Below are 18,518 nucleotides of genomic sequence, written 5' to 3' on the forward strand. Positions count from 1 at the left end.
TACAGTGAAGGTGGACTTAAAGCCATAGACTTTGAAAGTTTGGATGGTATGATTACAATTAATTGGCTTAGATCTTTTCTGCAAAATGAAAGAAATATTTGATTTCATGTTCCTTCAAACATTTTCTCTCATCTAGGGGGTTTGAATTCCTTCTAAAATGGGATTTTGACCACAGAAAACGTCCTATTGAACTTTCTACTTACCATCAGCAGGTGTGACTGTATTGGAAACTCATATTCAAACACAACTTTAGTCCACACAACACTCCCATATGGAACTGTGGGTATATTTTATGTAGGAACAAATCCACAGTTTACAAAAATTGGATTGATAACGGTATTTGGTCATTATTAATGATAATGGAAACACTGTCTCATTTGAAACTTTTTCCAGTAAGTTTAAATTGACTGATAGAAAACAATACAACAATGTGATGAAAGCAATCCCTCAGACTTTGATCCAAATGTCCACCAGTCTGCTTCAAAATGTTCAAGTTCAGCTTCCATCTCTGTTGTTTGATGGTCGACCGGTTAACTCAAAACTTCCAAACTCAATTATATAATATTTGTTTGTTAGAGAACTGTTTCCAACATCTTACAAAAATCATTCTATGTCACAGCATTACACAAAAGAAGAAATAAGCAAGTTAAGATCTCAGTTTATTAAATATCCAATTTTTTCAAAATACAAAGAAATCCATTTTAAAATAATGAATGCGGTCTATCCATGCAAGGAACTATTACACATACGTTTTGGTTTTCCAGAAAATAACTGTTCTTTCTGTGACATAAATATAGATACACTTGATCATGTTTTTTGAATGTATATATGTTAACAGTTTTTGGGGGGATTTTTTTTCTTGGTGCTCCTCAAAGTTTCCCTTTCCTATTTCTATTCAATTACAAAAGCACATCATATTATTTGTAGTAGTTTCTGGTGATAATCTTTTTGATTTGACATTAAATACTTTATTAATATCTAGGAAATTTTTTATTCATAAGAGCAGATTTTCAAAAAAACAAACCATTATTCAATACATTTCATAAAGATATCGGTTTATATTTTAAATCTCAGAAATTTATAAAAAACAAAAATGCAATAAAACTGTCTATTTTCATTGAAGATTACATGTTGTATGACAATCCCTGTTATTGTAAACTACAATTTTTTATTTTATTCTTTTTTATTTCTTTCTGTTGTAACTATGTGTATATGTTTGTTTAAAGTTCAATAAAGAATTTAAAAAAAACTGCGCTGCAATTGATTCAACCAATCAGAGGAAGTCCAGCCTCGGCTTCTATCATGTGACTTTTTGACGCATGCGCTTAGCTCTCTTAAAGTTGACAGCAGAAGCACGGAAAACAACCCAACATGGCGACCAAAACCGGACCCCTGAACGGAGTTGGGATTTTCTGGCTCGTGCTTCTCTTCCTCATCCCTCCAGCGGAGGCATACGACGCGGGCGACGGCTTAGCCCTGTTGCTGGGCACGGTCCTGACCGTGGTGGGCTTCTGCGCGTGCCTGGGCTGGTACTCCCGGAGGAGGAACGGGCTTCTGTGACGCGATGAGAAGGGCTGTGTCACGTTTTAAACCCCCCCTCAGTGTATGGCGGACCTCCCGGTGAAGAGCTCGCGCTGCGTTAGATGAGAAGAAAATGTGCCTTACCAGACCTAAAGCGCAGGGATATGCTGGGAACAAGCACATGCTGCCGGAGGGGAGACGACGAACCCGGAAGTTGATGAACGTTCAAACTGCTGACCAAAACGCTGTTGTTTTGGAGTCTTTCCTTCAAATAAGCAAGACATGTTGAATACTTACACGCTTTAAGTGAACACTGTGACTGCTTTATCTGTGTTGTCAACAAGTTAAAAGGAACTACTGCAAAAACGACCTAGGCTTTATGAAAAATAAACATTCTTACCCTCAAAACAGCACGTGCTATTTTCTGTAATTTCCTCTGCGTGCGCACTTAGCCACTTTAGCTAGATAATTTCTTCATTTTTTTTTATATTACAAAAATAAAACAGGCCAAATGTGATAAGCTAGAGTTTACAAAAATGATATTTTAAAAAATGTGTCAAACTAAAAGCTTTTTGGGTTGGAATTTATGGGGGGGGGGGGGGGGGGTTGAACTGTTTGACTATTTTCTTTGATTATAAGAAGGAAAAGTGCCTTGCTGTGTTAAAAAGGTTGTGGAATCTTGCAAGAAAGCGAACACGTTCATAATATTAGACTTATCATTGTCATATTTGTCCAAAACAATGGAGAAATCAGGGTACCTGATAGACAAGAAAACACCACAATTGTAGCATCACGAACATCAGCTACATATAAACCATCTATTTTTAACTTAAAGGCTGTGTCGTAAAGTTGAAAAAAATATATATATATTTATTATTCAGGATACTTGTTAACACAGTACTCAAAAGTAATTTAATTTGTTAAATCATCAGCAATTTAATGTAATATAAATGGAATAATTGACTTTTAATTGACATGAACACCCTCTCAAAAGCAGATTATTTACTCTCTGCCCCCTTTTTTAACTTGGTAAATTTGTGGAACTCCAACGTTGCATAAATCAGATTCATTTTAGAATAAACTCATGTTTAGGAAACTATCCTGGGGTGATTTCTAAATAATGGCATTTTAAGTAACGTGGAACTTTATACCCACACACACAAAATTAACCAAATTAAGAGAGTTCCATACCTAAATTTGCAAAAAGAAACATGTAACTTTGAGATTAATTATATTTATTTGAGAACAGATGGATAATATTTTAGACATTTTGTTAAAATTGGTGGGTGGATGGATTTATCGATGGATGTATAAATATAGGATGGATGGGTGAGTAAGTTGTTGGGTTGAATGAATGTATGAATATGTGGATTGATAGATGGATGAATGATTGATAGATGGGTGGACAGATAAGTGGGTGGGTGTATGGAAGGATAGATGGGTGGATGGATGTTTAGCTGAGGCGGTAGAGCAGGTCGTCCAACAACCAAAGGGTTGGTGGATCAATTCCCGCTCAACTCAGCCAGCTGTCGCAGGCTAGCCTGCAGCTCACCACTCTCCCAGGGGGATGGGTCAAAATGCGGAGAAGAACTTCCCCATTGTGGGATAAATAAAGTATCAATTATTATTAATATTATGGATCCCTTCCTTCATCCAGAGCCATGTGTGTGTAGCTGTTCAGAAGTGGCACATGCTGATCGTGACATCACGGCAGCTCCTTGTGCACGTTGGAGAATGAGCTCCTATGAATCGAACCTGCTGACCGCGCAGAATCAACAGCAGAGCGCAAAGTGCCTGTCAATCATGTATCTGCACCATAGGGGGGAGTCTCTCCACGTCGCGCGGATGCGGACAAGGCGCCCTGTTTTTTCTTCTTCTTTTTTTTCCCGAGAACCTAGATGTAAAAACAATGCAGCCATAATTTATTGACGTTTAAAAAAAAAAAAAGTGGTCACAGTTTTCTAGTCCCACAGGCGGCGCGTCACAAGCCAGTTGCCTTACATGCGCGGTCTAAAGTAACGCGTTACCGGCCAGCACGCGGCCCTGTCGAGCAGATGTTACCGTTGGAGAGACATCACTGCTGCTGCTGCTGCAACAAGAGACAAGACGCGTCTTGGATCCCAAATAGAAACGGGAGGAGAAAGAGAGAGGGGGGGGGGGGGATGATGCAGTGCGCATGCGCACTGCGCTCCGTTTACTGTAGGATATTCACCGTAGAGGAGGAAAAAAAAAAGCAGAGGAGGGGGGGGGCAGACACCAAATCGAGCTTTTTTAAAACAGCAAAAACCCAATTCGTGCCATGTAAATAACTACCGGGAGGGACACGGAAAGGGATTATCAACAGGTAGGGGTTGGATTGATCTTTTATTCCTCCTTTTTTCTATCTTTTTTTATTTTTTGGCCTTGTCTTATGTGGTGGCACTGGCAGCGATTTCCTCGCGGAGACTTGGATGTTTTTATCCGCTCCAAGCTGACATGGATGCCGAGGATGGGCATCAATGTTATCATCATTATTTTTATTAGTCTTCATATTGTCTTTTTTTTCTTTTTATCATATTGGCCTCTATTTTTCCCTTTTGTTGTTGCCCCCCCTCCCGGAGTCTGCGGGATTCAGACGCGCGTAAAACACGCAGAGGAGGCGTTTTTTAAAGAGTAAGTAGACGCTCGCCTTTGTCAAGAGAAATCCCAACATTTATAGTCATAAAAAAAAACAATCATATTTCGGCATCCGATTTGTTTTGATTGCTTATCTAATTCGATTGATTCATCTTATATTATAAGCAAGTGTCACCAAATGTACCAGTGTTGCCTTAACTGTGCGTAATTAGGAAAGATGATGTGGAAAATGGAGGCTGGATTAGTAGAGGCTGTAATGAGAGCACTGCTTGTTAGTAATCCAATTATCTTTAAATAATAAATAACAAAAATAAATACAAATGTATGATTTTAGCTGGATTTTTCACGATTTTGAGGTAGGCAACTCCTATTCTGCCTGCATTCCTCTGTTCTGCAGGGTGTGATCAACATAATTCAGCCTGCATTTCTTCTTACAAAATAATTACAAAAAAGATGAAAATGGTTCATTCCAGCTTCTGGAAGTCGGTAAAAAGCTTTTTTTTTTTTTGTATGGGTTGCCATCTCTTTTGTTAAGAGATTCCCAGGCACCATAAAAGGAAAAAAAATTGACCGGATCAATGTCTCGCAGCATTTTCATGCACGGATCATGTGTGGATCCACTCTCTATGTTTTCATTTTTATCCAAGATTGTTTGTTGTTTTTGCCGGGTTTGAATGCTGATAGAAGGATGATTGCTTTTTTCTCTCTCTTTCCTTCTTTTTGTCTTTTCTTTTTGCAGGGATTTCTTTTAGGGGCGATGAGACAAAGGAACAAAGGATGCCTTAGAAAGGAGAGGTTGAGCCCGGAAACCTCTTCAAAGCACACCGCCAAATGGATCTAACGCCTCCCCCCTGCCATCTCCAGATCATGATACTCGGCTGAAACTAATCCGCTATCTTTATGATCCCTCCTCCATCTATGGCGAACTATAGCCATGCAGGGGACCACACCATCTTGCAGAATGTCTCTCCTCTCGCCACGTTCCTCAAACTGACCTCTCTGGGTTTCATCATCGGCGTCGGCGTGGTAGGAAACCTACTGATCTCCATCCTGCTGGTCAAAGACAAGAGCTTGCACCGAGCGCCCTACTATTTCCTGCTGGACCTGTGCGCCTCCGACATCCTGCGCTCGGCTATCTGCTTCCCGTTCGTCTTTACCTCGGTGAAAAATGGATCGGCGTGGACGTACGGCACGCTGACCTGCAAGGTGATCGCTTTTCTGGGCGTGCTCTCCTGTTTCCACACCGCCTTCATGCTGTTCTGCGTCAGCGTCACCCGCTACCTGGCCATCGCGCATCACCGCTTCTACACCAAAAGGCTCACCTTCTGGACGTGCTTGGCTGTCATCTGCATGGTGTGGACGCTGTCGGTGGCGATGGCGTTCCCGCCGGTCCTGGACGTGGGGACGTACTCCTTCATCCGGGAGGAGGACCAGTGCACGTTTCAGCACCGCTCCTTCCGGGCCAACGATTCTTTGGGCTTCATGCTCTTGCTGGCGCTCATCCTCCTAGCCACACAGCTGGTTTACCTCAAACTCATCTTCTTCGTCCACGACCGGCGAAAGATGAAGCCCGTCCAGTTTGTGCCCGCCGTCAGCCAGAACTGGACCTTCCACGGTCCGGGCGCTAGTGGGCAGGCAGCGGCCAACTGGCTGGCTGGATTCGGTCGGGGCCCTACCCCGCCAACCTTGCTGGGCATTCGGCAGAACAGCAACGCAGCGGGCCGCCGCCGTCTACTCGTACTGGATGAGTTCAAAACAGAGAAGAGGATTAGTAGGATGTTCTACATCATGACCTTTTTTTTCTTGGCGCTTTGGGGGCCCTACTTGGTGGCCTGCTACTGGCGGGTGTTTGCCAGGGGGCCCGTGGTCCCCGGGGGTTACCTAACAGCAGCCGTGTGGATGAGCTTTGCCCAGGCGGGGGTCAACCCTTTCATCTGCATCTTCTCCAATAGGGAGCTCCGGCGCTGTTTCAGCACCACGCTCCTTTACTGCAGAAAATCCAGGTTACCACGGGAACCCTACTGCGTTATATGATAGTTTTTCCCACCCCGTCATTCCCTCTTTGTCTTTATTACGCTGATTGATCTTGATAGGGGCTCGCTCCCGTTGTACAGGCACTCTTTCTTTCTGTCTCCTCCATTTCTCTCTCTGCTCCTCCTCCTTCTCCTGTCCCTTTCTTCTCCGATTGCGTGGCCAGCCAATCACGTGGCTCTGCCGGAGGGGATCGGATGTGAAAAGTCTGCCAAAAGTGGAGGCTAAGCTGAGAATTCGGAATTTTTTTTTGAAAACATTTTTTTCCTCATCTTGCCCCACTCCCCTACTGTGTTTATGTTCTAGTAAACATACCTGTGGAAGCCAACGTAAACAAGCGAAAAAATGGAGAGAAAAAACAACAACGGAACGAAGAAGAAGAAAACCTCTTTGATCTGGAATTTTTTCCTTCTTTTTTGTTTTGTCTGTTTTTCTTTGAAGATGCGTTTACTCTGTGATGTGTTTGATGCAAAAAAAAAACATGAAAAGGAGAAAAAATATTTGAAAAAATACAAGAACAAAGAAACGATACCTCTCAAGGAATCACTGGAGATATTTTACATTTTAATAGTTGCACTAAAAGTGAAGATGTAAAGATGCTTTTGTTTGTTGCCAGCTGCATTGCAAAGGACGACGTTTTTCTTATTCCCTCCCAAGGAAAACAACAACAACAAAAAAACTCCGAAACAATGAATGCTTTAATTTGCAATGGACTACACAATCGCTTGTAAGTAGAGCAAAAACTTGACTGTTGGGATACACCATCACAAGAGGATATAATTGTTTTAATGTAAGTGATATCTTTTTCATTTATCTGGGGTGGGGGAGGGGCGATGGGGCGGGGCTTGAAAACCCGGGGCGGGGCTTTGCAAATGTGTGTGTATGGGGGGGGGGTTAAAACTAGAAATGATTTCTTGTAGTTTTACTATCCATATGTCCCTATTATCTGTTACTTTCTTAACACGTTTTACAGAAAAAAAAGAAGGCGAAGAAAAACATGGAAGTTATGTGTGGCTTAGGAAAAAAAAAGGTTTTTATAACAAATTTGTGCTGGAAAAAAACAACAAAAAAAGACATTGAAGAAGTAGTTAACTGTTTCATTAGATCCATGTACCTAAACACTTTCATCTTATGACAGTATTTTCTGATGCCACTCCGGGTGTTCTTGCCTTAATGGTTATGAAATTGTCACGTTTCTTGGTTGTTGTTTTTTAACTCCTCAGTCACTCCTAAAAGTTTTTTTTTTTACATCAGCGTGAAGTGCATGTTCAATTTTTTTTTTTTTTTTTTTGTAAAAAGCTGGTCAGCTCCCATGAGCATCACAGGCCATACACTGAGAAGCCCCATTTTTATTCTGCAATGGTTTGCTACAACCCACAGAGTGCGCAGAGCACAGGGAGCGTGATTGTGTGTGCACAAATGTGTGTATTGCGGTGAGAATGTGTGTATGTGTGGACCAGACAACAGTCACTTCAAGACCAGAGCCTTAGTATGGAATCTTGCACAATTTGTAAAAAAACCAACAAAAAAAAAACAAGTAAAAAAAAAACAGGAAAATGAGGAAAAAAGACATGTAAGGCACACCTCTTGTTTCTAATTTCCCCACATTAGCTCTCTACCGATTCTTTTCAATGACCTTTTTCTCTTGTGGCCATTTTAATATTTATTATGCATTCATTTTTGTATATTTTAGATAGATTGTGTGCAAGTATGTGAGTCTTTTCATTTTATTTTTGAAGTCCCGAATGTGAGTACAGTTTCAGTTAGGATTGCATTTGCTGAAAGTTAACTGTGTAATCTGTTGCTTTTTTTGAAAATAAAAAGTTCCAATTTTGAAACAAAAAAAAGAAGGAAAAATATGATTCTTTTATCCATGTTACTGGGCGAAGAGTATGGCTACATCAATGGAAATGGTTGCAAAATTTGTTTCACTTGAAGGGATAAAGTGAAAAAAAATATATGATGTATGATTTTAAACCATTTTCAATATATTGCATTTTTGGCACTATATGGCGCAACTTCAATAAATGGTCTATTTTCGAACGTATATCGTATATAAATGGCATTAGGTGAGAAAAAAAGAGTCAGAGATAAGTTCATCAGTTAGTCAAACTTTATTAACTGCGGTCACAGTAACACTAAAACTTGTTTTTAACCCATTACATGTTAGCTTCGTTAGCGTATTTTCAATACCTTTAACTCTCAACCTTGTTTTCAACACGTAAACAAGCTAACTGATACTGCTAAAAAGCATTCTGTGACTACGCTAACTTCCAACCTTGTTAGTAACACACTAAAACGTGTGACACAGCTATGTTAGCTGCAATAGCATATTTTTAATACCTTTACCTTCCAACTTTGTTAGCAACTCGTAAAAAAAAAAACATTCCAATGCTGCTACACGTTAGCCATGTTAGCATATTTCACGATACCTTTAACGTTTAGCCTTGTCAACAAGAATTAATTTATATATATATATATATATATATATATATATATATATATATATATATATATATATATATATATATATATGGCACTCTGGATTATAAGGCAAACTGTCTGTATTTTTTAAAGGAAATTAGGGCTTTTATGTGCGCCGAATAAAGCTGAAAATACAGTGATTTTTACAGGTTGTCCGCTACATGGTGCTTTACTTAAGTTATCACATTAGAAAAAAAACAATACTACAATATTTCCATTCAATCCAGCGTTTGGAGAAGCATTTCATGCAGAAAGAGGCATCTTCGATATTCTGTAGAAGGGGTCCAGGAGAAAAATAATAATATATTGTAAAAATGAAACTTTTAGTATACAACTGAGAAAAAATAAGTTGGTTTTCAAAATAAATCTTTCAAGAAAAGAGGTGAAATGGGTGAAAGTACAAAATATCTCTTAGAGAAGTATTTTCAAAGCCATACTGGAAGTCATTAAAAAAAACTCTTCCTATTTAGTGCAGGAAAATAGCTGAAATATTCTTTACATTGACATAAAAATTTAATGCTTAAAGACAAAACCTTCAAATTTTCCTTTGCATGATTCCTTGATACATTTGTTTGATCTTTGCGCTACTTTTTCCACACTTCGATTACCTTTGGTTTAATCATCTTATTTTGGTGACTTTTGCCCATACATTTGCTGGTTTTCTCAGAGAGGAATCCCACAAATTGAAAAGAAAAAAAAATCTAAACTAATAAAAAGTCTGTGAGCCACAGATGGCATAGTTTGCATTTTTTTAAAGTCACGCTGAAAAACATTTAATTGAGAAACTCCAAAATAATAGCAAATGAGCTTTTATTTATTTATTTTTGCCTCATCAGATGCCCATAGGAGAATCTTATTTTACTATTTTTTTCCTTCCGGTTTATAATCTTCCAATTTTTTATGTGTTGTCTGTTTTATTGAATGGTGTTAGTTGTAAGGAGTTTCAAATTTACTGAAAAGGTTGAGCTAAAATATTTTTGTGTGCTACATTTTGTGTAAAATCTGTAAAAGTGAGGCTCTTTTCCCTCAAAATACACCAAGCATGACATCTTTGAGGGTTCGTAGACTGCATACAGTTTTTCTTTTGAAGAGAGAGAAGCATTTGTTAGCGCTCCGATTATTACAATTTAGCTTCAAATTGGAAACACTGATCATTCCACAAAGACTTGCGATAATAGATTTTGGAGTAAATTTGTATTCTGTGAATCATAAAGGAGAAAAATATTGAGCAACATCTCTCTTGTTTTTGTTTGTTTTCTGTGAACTGCTATTGAAATCGTGGTGCTTAAGCCCTTGACGTGTCTGAGCATCTTCCTGCTGTATATTTTATCCCCATACATCATATGCAAATGGTGTCACTTTGGTGCTTTGGCCCATTTTCTCGTGTGCTGGTTTGATTGCCTCCCCCTCTCGCAAAAAATAAAAAAAAAGAAGAAAAAAAATCAGTCTGCTTGTGGGGGAAGATGTCAGTGGAAAGCGGGCGGTTTAGAAAATATGCTACTTACCCTTTGATCTCAGCAAAAATATATCATTTTTGAGCATGCTTTTAATAGCAGCTTACAATTAAATATTTAATGTGTTCATAACTTTATGGTGATGTGCTTTTGATTTGAGATACAATTAGATTTGAAAAAACAACAAAATCATCAATGTGTTGATTGTTCTCTGCAATTTCAGGAAGCTCCATCCACTGACTGACATTTCTTTTGCAAAAAGAGGGGAAGAATCCCCTCTTCAACTGAGTTTTTCTGGTGGTGCAACAGGGTGGCTCTGTGGGGGGAAGCCAGAGGAGGTTAGGTGCCCCCTCCCGATTTTTTAAGTGCAAAATTATAGTATCATTGTTGACAAAGATGAAGAAATCGTCATTACAAGCTTCTTTAAGCATTAATAATACCACCTCAGCTAAAAGAACGTCTGTTTTAATATTGATAACAGTAACAATAATAAAATTGAAATGCTTTTCATTTGTAATGACCATCCAATATTATTAGCCACCTTTCCAAAATCTTCTGCCTCCCCCTTATAAATATTCTTGTGGTGCACCAAAGGCAAAACCATAAATAAGCGGAGGAGTTCTTTAATATGAAAAGATTTTGGCGAAATGAAGTGGAGTGAGTTTGGAACAATCTTACTTTCATCACATTGCTGTGTGTTTTGCTGCTTAGAAGGAAGGATGGTTTTGCTGGATTAATTCTCTCGTCACTTCGTTTTGGTTTTGGGAGACAGACGTTTGTGGTGCAGGATTTAAGCTGATGATGGTTGTGGGCAGTTGGTTGGTTTTCTGTTGCTCCATCATGAGGATCAATTAAAGTGGAAACAGAGGAGCAAAGAGGTATCATCTTTTTTTTACCCGGCGATGGTCAGAAATCTTCAACATGTTCTGTTTTTGTGACTTTGCTGGTGTGTTGTTGACAGTCCAGATAAATATTAACATATTTTTTTTAATAGATGACAGTTGTTTCGGCAGCATCTATTTTTCACATCATTTACCCAAAAACATGATGTATCTGCATTCTTTTAAACAGCATCAGTAGTTTGAAAATATTTTTAATATAAGACTTTACCAGCAATTTGATCTTGATTTGGGTCGTCATGTTGTTATGGCCAAGCAAATTTGTCTGCAAATTCACTTTTTTTGTTCTTAAAGCTAACAAGAACACTTCTGTGTGTTTGGTTCTGAATGTCCTCTATCATCAAACAGTGGTTGCTCGCTGTATATATATACACTGACCAAAAATATAAACGCAACACTTTTGTTATTGCTCCCATTTTTTATGGTATGAACTCAAAAATGTGAAACATTTTCACATACACAAAATAGCCAGTTCTCTGAAATTGTGTTCACAAATCTGTCTAAATCTGTGATAGTGAGCACTTCTCCTTCTCAAGACAATCCATCCCACCTCACAGGTGTGCCATATCAAGATGCTGATTAGACAGCATGATTATTGCACAGGTGTGCCTTAGACTGGCCACAAGAAAAGGCCACTCTGAAATCTTCAGTTTTATTTTATTGAGGGGGTCAGAGGACTCAGACAACCAGTCAGTATCTGGTGTGACCACCATTTGCCTCATGAAGTGCGACACATCTCCAATTTTTTTTTTTACAGCTTGCTGGGTCCTGGTTGGCTACATTCTATATTGCAAATTTTATATAAATCTTCAACTGCTGGCAGGTCCTTAAGGCCGTGTTACATTTTGCGCATATTGCACGGATGAAAATTGTTCATATGTTAAAAAATTGAGAAAAGTTGTGGTCTTTCTGTGAAATTTTCACTGATGTTTCACGGCTGAACCACGTAAAAACCACAGAAGAAGTACGAATAAACCATGCAAAGAACACGTGAATCTACGTATAAGCCTTACAATACGTGAACCGTGCTTCAATATTGTCCTGTTTATATTCAATTCACCAGGGATTTTTAACGTGATACAGTATGTGCGCCGTATAAGCGATATAAAAGTTATATATTGGTGGTACATGTGTGAAAAGTTTGTTAGACACACGTGGGCACAAGTGTAGCGGTTGTGAAAAACCACGAATTTGCGTACGAATCTTGTAAAAAAAATCACCCACAATTGCGTAAGATTAATGTGATAACTGCGTATAAACTACATACAATACACATTACCTGCATAATTCCCATTAGTCGGCTGAAACCCTCGACTGACATTTACGCAAGAAATACGAATTCCGTATATCATGCATGTATCACTAAAGTCCAACGTTTCGTACGTGGAGAATGAGCAAAATGTACGCAGTGGCTGTACGACATGACCTTTAAACAAAAAGTAGGGGAAGGTGTGTATGTTGTGTAAGTGGGCGACGGAGACTAACGGTTGCAAATGTTGAGACAATAATTGTCTGACAAGTTATTCCAGACAGCGCAGGCCCCTGAATACAAATGCTAAACTCCCCCCCCCCTCCCTTTTTTTTCCATGTAGATTTATAAGTCTCCACTTTACAACCCAGTTTTCATGTCTTTCTTTCAAACCTCTGCAGTCCCTAATGCAAATGTACAGAATTCCTAGCTTTAAATATTTAAATGATTGAACTGCAAAGCTTCAAAGGTTTCGTTCTGCATAATTGAAGCACATTTTTTTTTTCTATTCTTTTATCATTGAAGGAAAGATTCAAATGGGAAAGTCTGCTTAGAGCGAGTCTTTAAAAAGGTTTAACTTAATGTCAAGGAATTAGTCATTCATTAACGGCATGTGTACAAATAAAATCTAGAAAATATTCATAGTATTTTAAATTTTTGTAGCTTCTTTCCAATATTTTTTAACCAGGAAGTGATATGGATTCAGATTGATGGGTTTTTGCCTCAATCTTAGCTGTTCAATGAGCTCTAAATGCCTTACGTGTTTTTAATGCGTTGCAACGCGTGCTTGTAAAAATGCTCCAATAAAAAGATTGATACCCGTCCTTGTCGGGCGTTAAGGAGCTATCAAAAACAACAGACCCTTCAATAAATTCCTCTTTACGATCTATGCATTTTTAAGGGAAATAGAGGCAGCCATTCAGCGGCATGGGCATTTTAAGGATGGGGTTTTGAGAAGGTATTGATTGAAACTGAATCAAACTGTGTGGTTAGCTTGACCAAATTGAAAAAGAAATCAATTGTGACCATTTTTACAATGCTAATATAAATTATATGTTTCTTTTACCTCAACTACTTCAATTTATCATTTATGACAAACGCAGAACAATTTGTCGACTAGTTACTTTAAAGTTTCACTCCAAACATTTTATGATCTATTGTAAATGTGTTTTTAGATTTCATTAGGCCCTTTTTGCCAAAACAGACAAAACAGTGACGTTTTCTAGGACATAGTTTCTGCAGAGCGGCATTAGTTATTCGTAATTCATCTCTGAGTTGTGGTTGGGACCGTTGGTGCAGAGCAATCCCAGCCCCCTTCCCGTCACCCACAACTGAGCGATCTGTTTACATGCTCACCGGCTAGCCTACAGCCCTCTATATACCCCGTTAAAAAAAAAATGACTAGCAATATTAGAGCTGTTCAGCCGTACGGTTTAGAGACAGATGTCAGCTTGGACGCGAAAAAACGAAGACGTACATTGAGCTTTTCTATGTCACAAAACCAGATCTTTTTCAATGAAATCGTTTTTTGAATAAAAAAATACTCAAAAATGCAATTTTAAGCTGAATTTTATTAATATATCTCCTCCACCATCAGAAAAAATGCTACAAGAACATGTTAAAAACTCCCAAAACATGATTTTTATTAGCGTGGGTCTTTATTTGTGTGGTTAACGCTTGTTAATGTTCTGTTCCATCAAAATGATCAGAGTAGTTGAAAAAATAGCTGCAATCTTAAAAGTTTTTTATTTATTTTTTTTATACTTAGTTCAAATTTGCCCTCGAGCTTTGCCCTCGAACCTGGATAACAGCTAACATAAAGAATTTTTTCAGTCACAAATTTAAATATTTTTAGAGTGTGACCGTATAGGGAATGACGGCATCTCAAGATTTTTTATGTAGTATGAAAACTACATTATATATGTGTGTGTGTCTGTGTGTGTGTGTGTGTGTGTGTGTGTGTGTGTGTGTTGAGGGAAGGTGGTGCTTGGATGTAGCATCATTCAGATATTTAATCATTTTTACACTCTTAAATTAAGCTCAACAGTTTAACCTCAAAAGTCTTTGTGGATGGAATCTCATCAAAATAACAGCATATTTTATTTTATTAAAGCTGACTGTCTTTTTTGTATGTTGGGTGGGTCAGGGACAAAATTTTATATATATATATATATATATATATATATATATATATATATATATATATAAATTTCCCTTCTCTGCTTCTGTGCCGGTCCCAAGCCCGGATACATTGAGAGGGTTGCGTCAGGAAGGGCATCCGGCGTAAAACATTGGCAAGTTAACCATGCGACTCCTCCTCGACAGGGAGGTTGTTTCGCTGTGGCGACCCCTGATGGGACAAGCCGAAAGAGAAAGAAGATATATATGAAAAGTAACAGCATCTTTGAGGTTCATCTTTAGATACCAAAATAAAACACTCAAAAACATCGGGAAACTTTTAAAATCTGCCATATAACATATCGTTAATGCTGCTCTGCTGTTTCATCTTAAAAGCAGATGCTGGGGGAAAAAACAAGCTCCAGACAAGGATGTTTTATGTTTCATGTTTTTCCTGCCAGAGTGATAATCATGACTGCACACAGATGGGAGAAAAATGTCCACAAATGCTTTCCGCTTTGATGGGTATGCGCCGCACAATGCAATGCAGCTGTGTTAGCGCGGTGCTTTCAGCACAAATGCCCGCTTCAAGAGGGAAACAGCAGCTGAGTATTGTGAGGAGAGCAAATCAAGATGTAGGACGAGAAAGGTTTCGCTTCTGTGCGGCTAAATCCTCTTGGTTTTGGTGGAAGTCAAGAGTAAACACGCTCCTGTTGTTGCTAAGACATAGCATGAGCGATGGAGCCAAGACAGAACATGATTGGTGGGTTAGCACTTAAGCGCTTGCACACCAGAATATGCAAAGAGAGAGTACTGGTTGGTAGTAATCCCCCCTCCAACAAGGATTACCCGTGTCTTTCATGCTAGATTAAAGGGTCCCATGATAGCCTGCTGTGCTGTTTGGCTGCTGATGGAAGATCGATGTCAAACCGTCAGCGTTATCATCGTCATCTTTTGTGCTCATTACCTGTGGGGTAATGAATTTGACCCGTGAGTGTGTGTGTTTTTATCCAGTACTTTAGATTTGGTGATGTTATCACACGACAAACAGCATTCTTTTCTCACTGCCAATCTGCTAAGAGAAGCCTCATGCCAAGGCGCAACTCACAGATATATGACAAAATGTGAATGGTTGACCTGTTTTTAGGCAACTAAGGAAAAATTTGGGTCACAGTCAAAGAATAAATGCAGTTTTTATTAATTTTTTTCTGCAGTTTTAGTGTTATCTTTGTTCTATCTATAAAAAAACATTTTCTGTGCTAGAATGCTAAAATATTTAGAATCTGCTTTCTGGATTATAGAAAGAGTATTACGTGTTGCTGGCCGGAAGTGGAAGCTAACACATTTTTACAGCACTTTATTTTACAGGTTTACTAAAAAAACAACAACATACATTTTATGCAATCTTTTTTATAAATGCAATGCATTATAGTCTATATTTGACAATGCGGTGAGCATCGATGCACACAGGGTTTTTGCAAAGACGTCTGGGAAATTTCTAGGGCACTTAATTTTTGAATTGTAGATTTGTACAGCACTACAAAATGGCAAACATCTGCTTTCTAGATTATAAAAGCTTTCTGAGTATTATGTGTTGCTAGCAGGAAGTGGAAGCTAACACATTTTCAAAGCACTTTATTTTTACAGGTTTTCTAAAGAAACAAAAACTTTATGGCTCTGACTGGCAAAGTGTGGATGCTAACGTTTTTTTAGTTTAGCCGTTTGTGCTTTAACTCTTCCTCATGGGGGGGGGGGGGGGGGTTAATTATTTTTTTTTCCTCATTTCTGCATCGTGGCAAAAAAGGAAGAGTGTTTATGGGCTGATTATCCAGACGATTTGTTCCCACTAGTTTGGCATGCTTTGTGATGAATCTGAGGGCTTTTGGAAAAATGGGGAGGGTGTAGGGAGGAAGTTAATCCACTCGTTTTCTTGTGTTCCAGCGTGTTCAGCACATTCTGTCCCCCCCACCCCACCCCCAACTCCTTAATTTATTTTTGGAAACATCTCATTCTCGTGAGTCAGGCCCAACGTGCTTGCTAAGACTCAGTTAAAAAAAAAAAGCCCTGTTGCCTACTCTTCTTCTTCTTCCTCCTCCTCCTCCTCCTCCTCCTCCTCCTCCTCTGGCCCTGTCTGTGCCGTTTATGATACTGAAACATCAAGAGAATCAAACAAGAGAGAGAAGAAGTCGTTCTTCCATCTAGAGGCAAACGAGGAGAGGAGGAAAATGAATGTAGCTGATTCACCATTATTTCCATAACCGACAGGTAATGGATGGATGTGTCTGCATCCATCTGTGCTCTGATTGGTTGAAACTGGGCTGGGTGACGAGGGGTAATTTCTAACCTGGGATTGCAAATTTAAGACTGTGTGCAGTTGTGGAGAAAACGCCAGTGTGATGATACCAACACATTTGTGACATCCATCTTCATTTGTCGACAGAGCTGATGGCAGTCTTGATTGATGATACCCGACTATTTATGACTATTTATAATTTAAGATTTATTTATTTTTAACCACTGCGGCTCTGGAGGAATTGGCTAATTGCAGTGTTTATTTTGCAGTGGCATTTCTTCCAGGCGTTTTCTTGTAAATAAGGCCAGTGGCTATTTAGGTTGCTGTGGAAACGTCAGCTTCTGCAGGACCTTGTTCTGAAAGCTTCTGCTGGATAATGTGGCTTATTCGGTTTCCTGTGCAGCTTCCACGTTAAAACAGGTGACAAAAATAAATAAATAATAAGAACCACTCCAATGACAGCAGTGTTTTGGGTGTTTTTAACATGCTTTGGTGGTATATTTCTGGTGATGGAGGAAATATATAAAGAAAATCCATCCATCCATTTTCTTAACCCACTTTTTCTATTTTGGGGTCACAGGGTTGCCGGAGCCCGTCCCGGCTACTGATGGATAAAGGTGGGGCACACCCTGGACAAGTTGCCAGTCTCTCATAATGCACACATCACTCACACAAACATATGCACACCCAGGGACACTTCAGAGTAAACAAATAACCTATCAAGCATGTTTTTTGGACTATGGTAGGAACCCAGAGTGCCTGGAGAAAACCCATGCAAGCATAGGGAGACCATGCAACCTCCACACAGAAAGGTCCCTACCAGGATTCGAACCAGAGCCTTCTCACTGTAAGGTGAGAGCGTTAATCACTGCACCAGCGTGCAGCACTGTGTAAAGAAAAAATGAAGTGCAAAATTGCATTTCTGAGCATTTCTTTACTCAAATTGTGAGGGAAAAAAAATTTCATTTGAAAAAAATCGTATTTGTCACGTAGAAATTGCACTAGGTTGGGGGTGTGAGGGGCTGCAAGCTAGCGGGAGACAGTGTAAACAGAGAGCTCTCAGTAGCAGGGAGGGAAGTTGAGTGAGATTGCTCTGCACCAGTGGTCCCGCCCACAAGTCATGACGAATTTTTAATAAAGTAATTTGCAGAGACCAGGGGCGGAGCTACAGGGGGCAAAACACTTGCCCCCCAATTTTTATTTTTATTTAATTTGACTTTTATTTAATTATTTGATTTTTATTTATTTGATTTTTTACTGTCAAAGATTAAAAAGTAATCAAAACAAGCTTTTTAAACATTGCAAAAATAACAGAAGTAACATTTTTAAATGAAATACAAAAATAATACTTACAAATTATTAATAATACTAATAAAACTGTTAGAAGTATGTATTTTTGATCCTTTTATTGTAATGGGTTGCTACCCTTCCAAAGTCTTCTGCGCCACTCCCACCATATAAAATGTTCTAGCTCCACCCCTGGCAGAACCTGTGCCCTAGAAAATGATTTTTTTTTTTAAATTTAGGCTAAAAACGGCACAATATTAATAAAACGCCACTGGGAGCACTTTTATGAAAGATCAAAAGACGATCAGAGTGTTTTCTAGCACAATGTCTGATTTATTTTTTATGTCATATGTACATATTTTGCATCCGTAAACCCACGATTTGCGGTAGTGTCATCATGATTAGTTGCTGTTACTCATTAATCTCTAGTGCATTTCTCCGAGCTTGTTATAGTTGTTTTATTTAGAATGCAAAGAAATGGCCTTGATACACACATACACACACAGGAAAAACAAAACAAAAGAACCCTTGAGCAAAGATGCAGAGAGCTCATCGATGTTCCTCTT

The 18,518-nt window shown here is 38.9% G+C and overlaps 1 protein-coding gene and 1 long non-coding RNA gene across 6 annotated transcripts in view; one reads left to right on the plus strand and one right to left on the minus strand.

The window, feature by feature from the left end:
• Positions 1 to 641: 641 nt before the first annotated feature.
• Positions 642 to 3,645, minus strand: LOC144989310 (uncharacterized). Its single transcript, XR_013653448.1, has 2 exons — positions 3,523 to 3,645; positions 642 to 3,415 (listed from the first exon to the last, which is right to left on the minus strand). It is a non-coding gene; the product is annotated as an uncharacterized LOC144989310 (long non-coding RNA).
• A 48-nt stretch (positions 3,646 to 3,693) lies between these two features.
• The window catches only part of gpr85 (G protein-coupled receptor 85), a 167,620-nt gene continuing 152,795 nt past the window's right edge, over positions 3,694 to 18,518 (plus strand). For 3 of the 5 annotated variants that reach the window (XR_013653444.1, XR_013653445.1, XR_013653443.1), the window contains exons 1-2: positions 3,709 to 3,865; positions 4,877 to 6,958. Coding sequence is in view for 2 of the 5 variants with exons in the window: in XM_004082893.5 (XP_004082941.1) it covers positions 5,038 to 6,171 (1,134 nt within the window). In the remaining 3 variants the exon portion in view is untranslated. Of the gene's footprint in view, positions 4,174 to 4,876; positions 8,026 to 18,518 lie in introns of those variants that run through there. The other 2 variants (XM_004082893.5, XM_011490914.4) reach the window with 2 other exon arrangements.

The sequence above is a fragment of the Oryzias latipes genome, chromosome 23 (genome assembly GCF_053564925.1).
Source record: "Oryzias latipes strain Hd-rR chromosome 23, Olatipes_Hd-rR_3.1".
Classification (NCBI taxonomy): Eukaryota; Metazoa; Chordata; class Actinopteri; order Beloniformes; family Adrianichthyidae; genus Oryzias; species Oryzias latipes.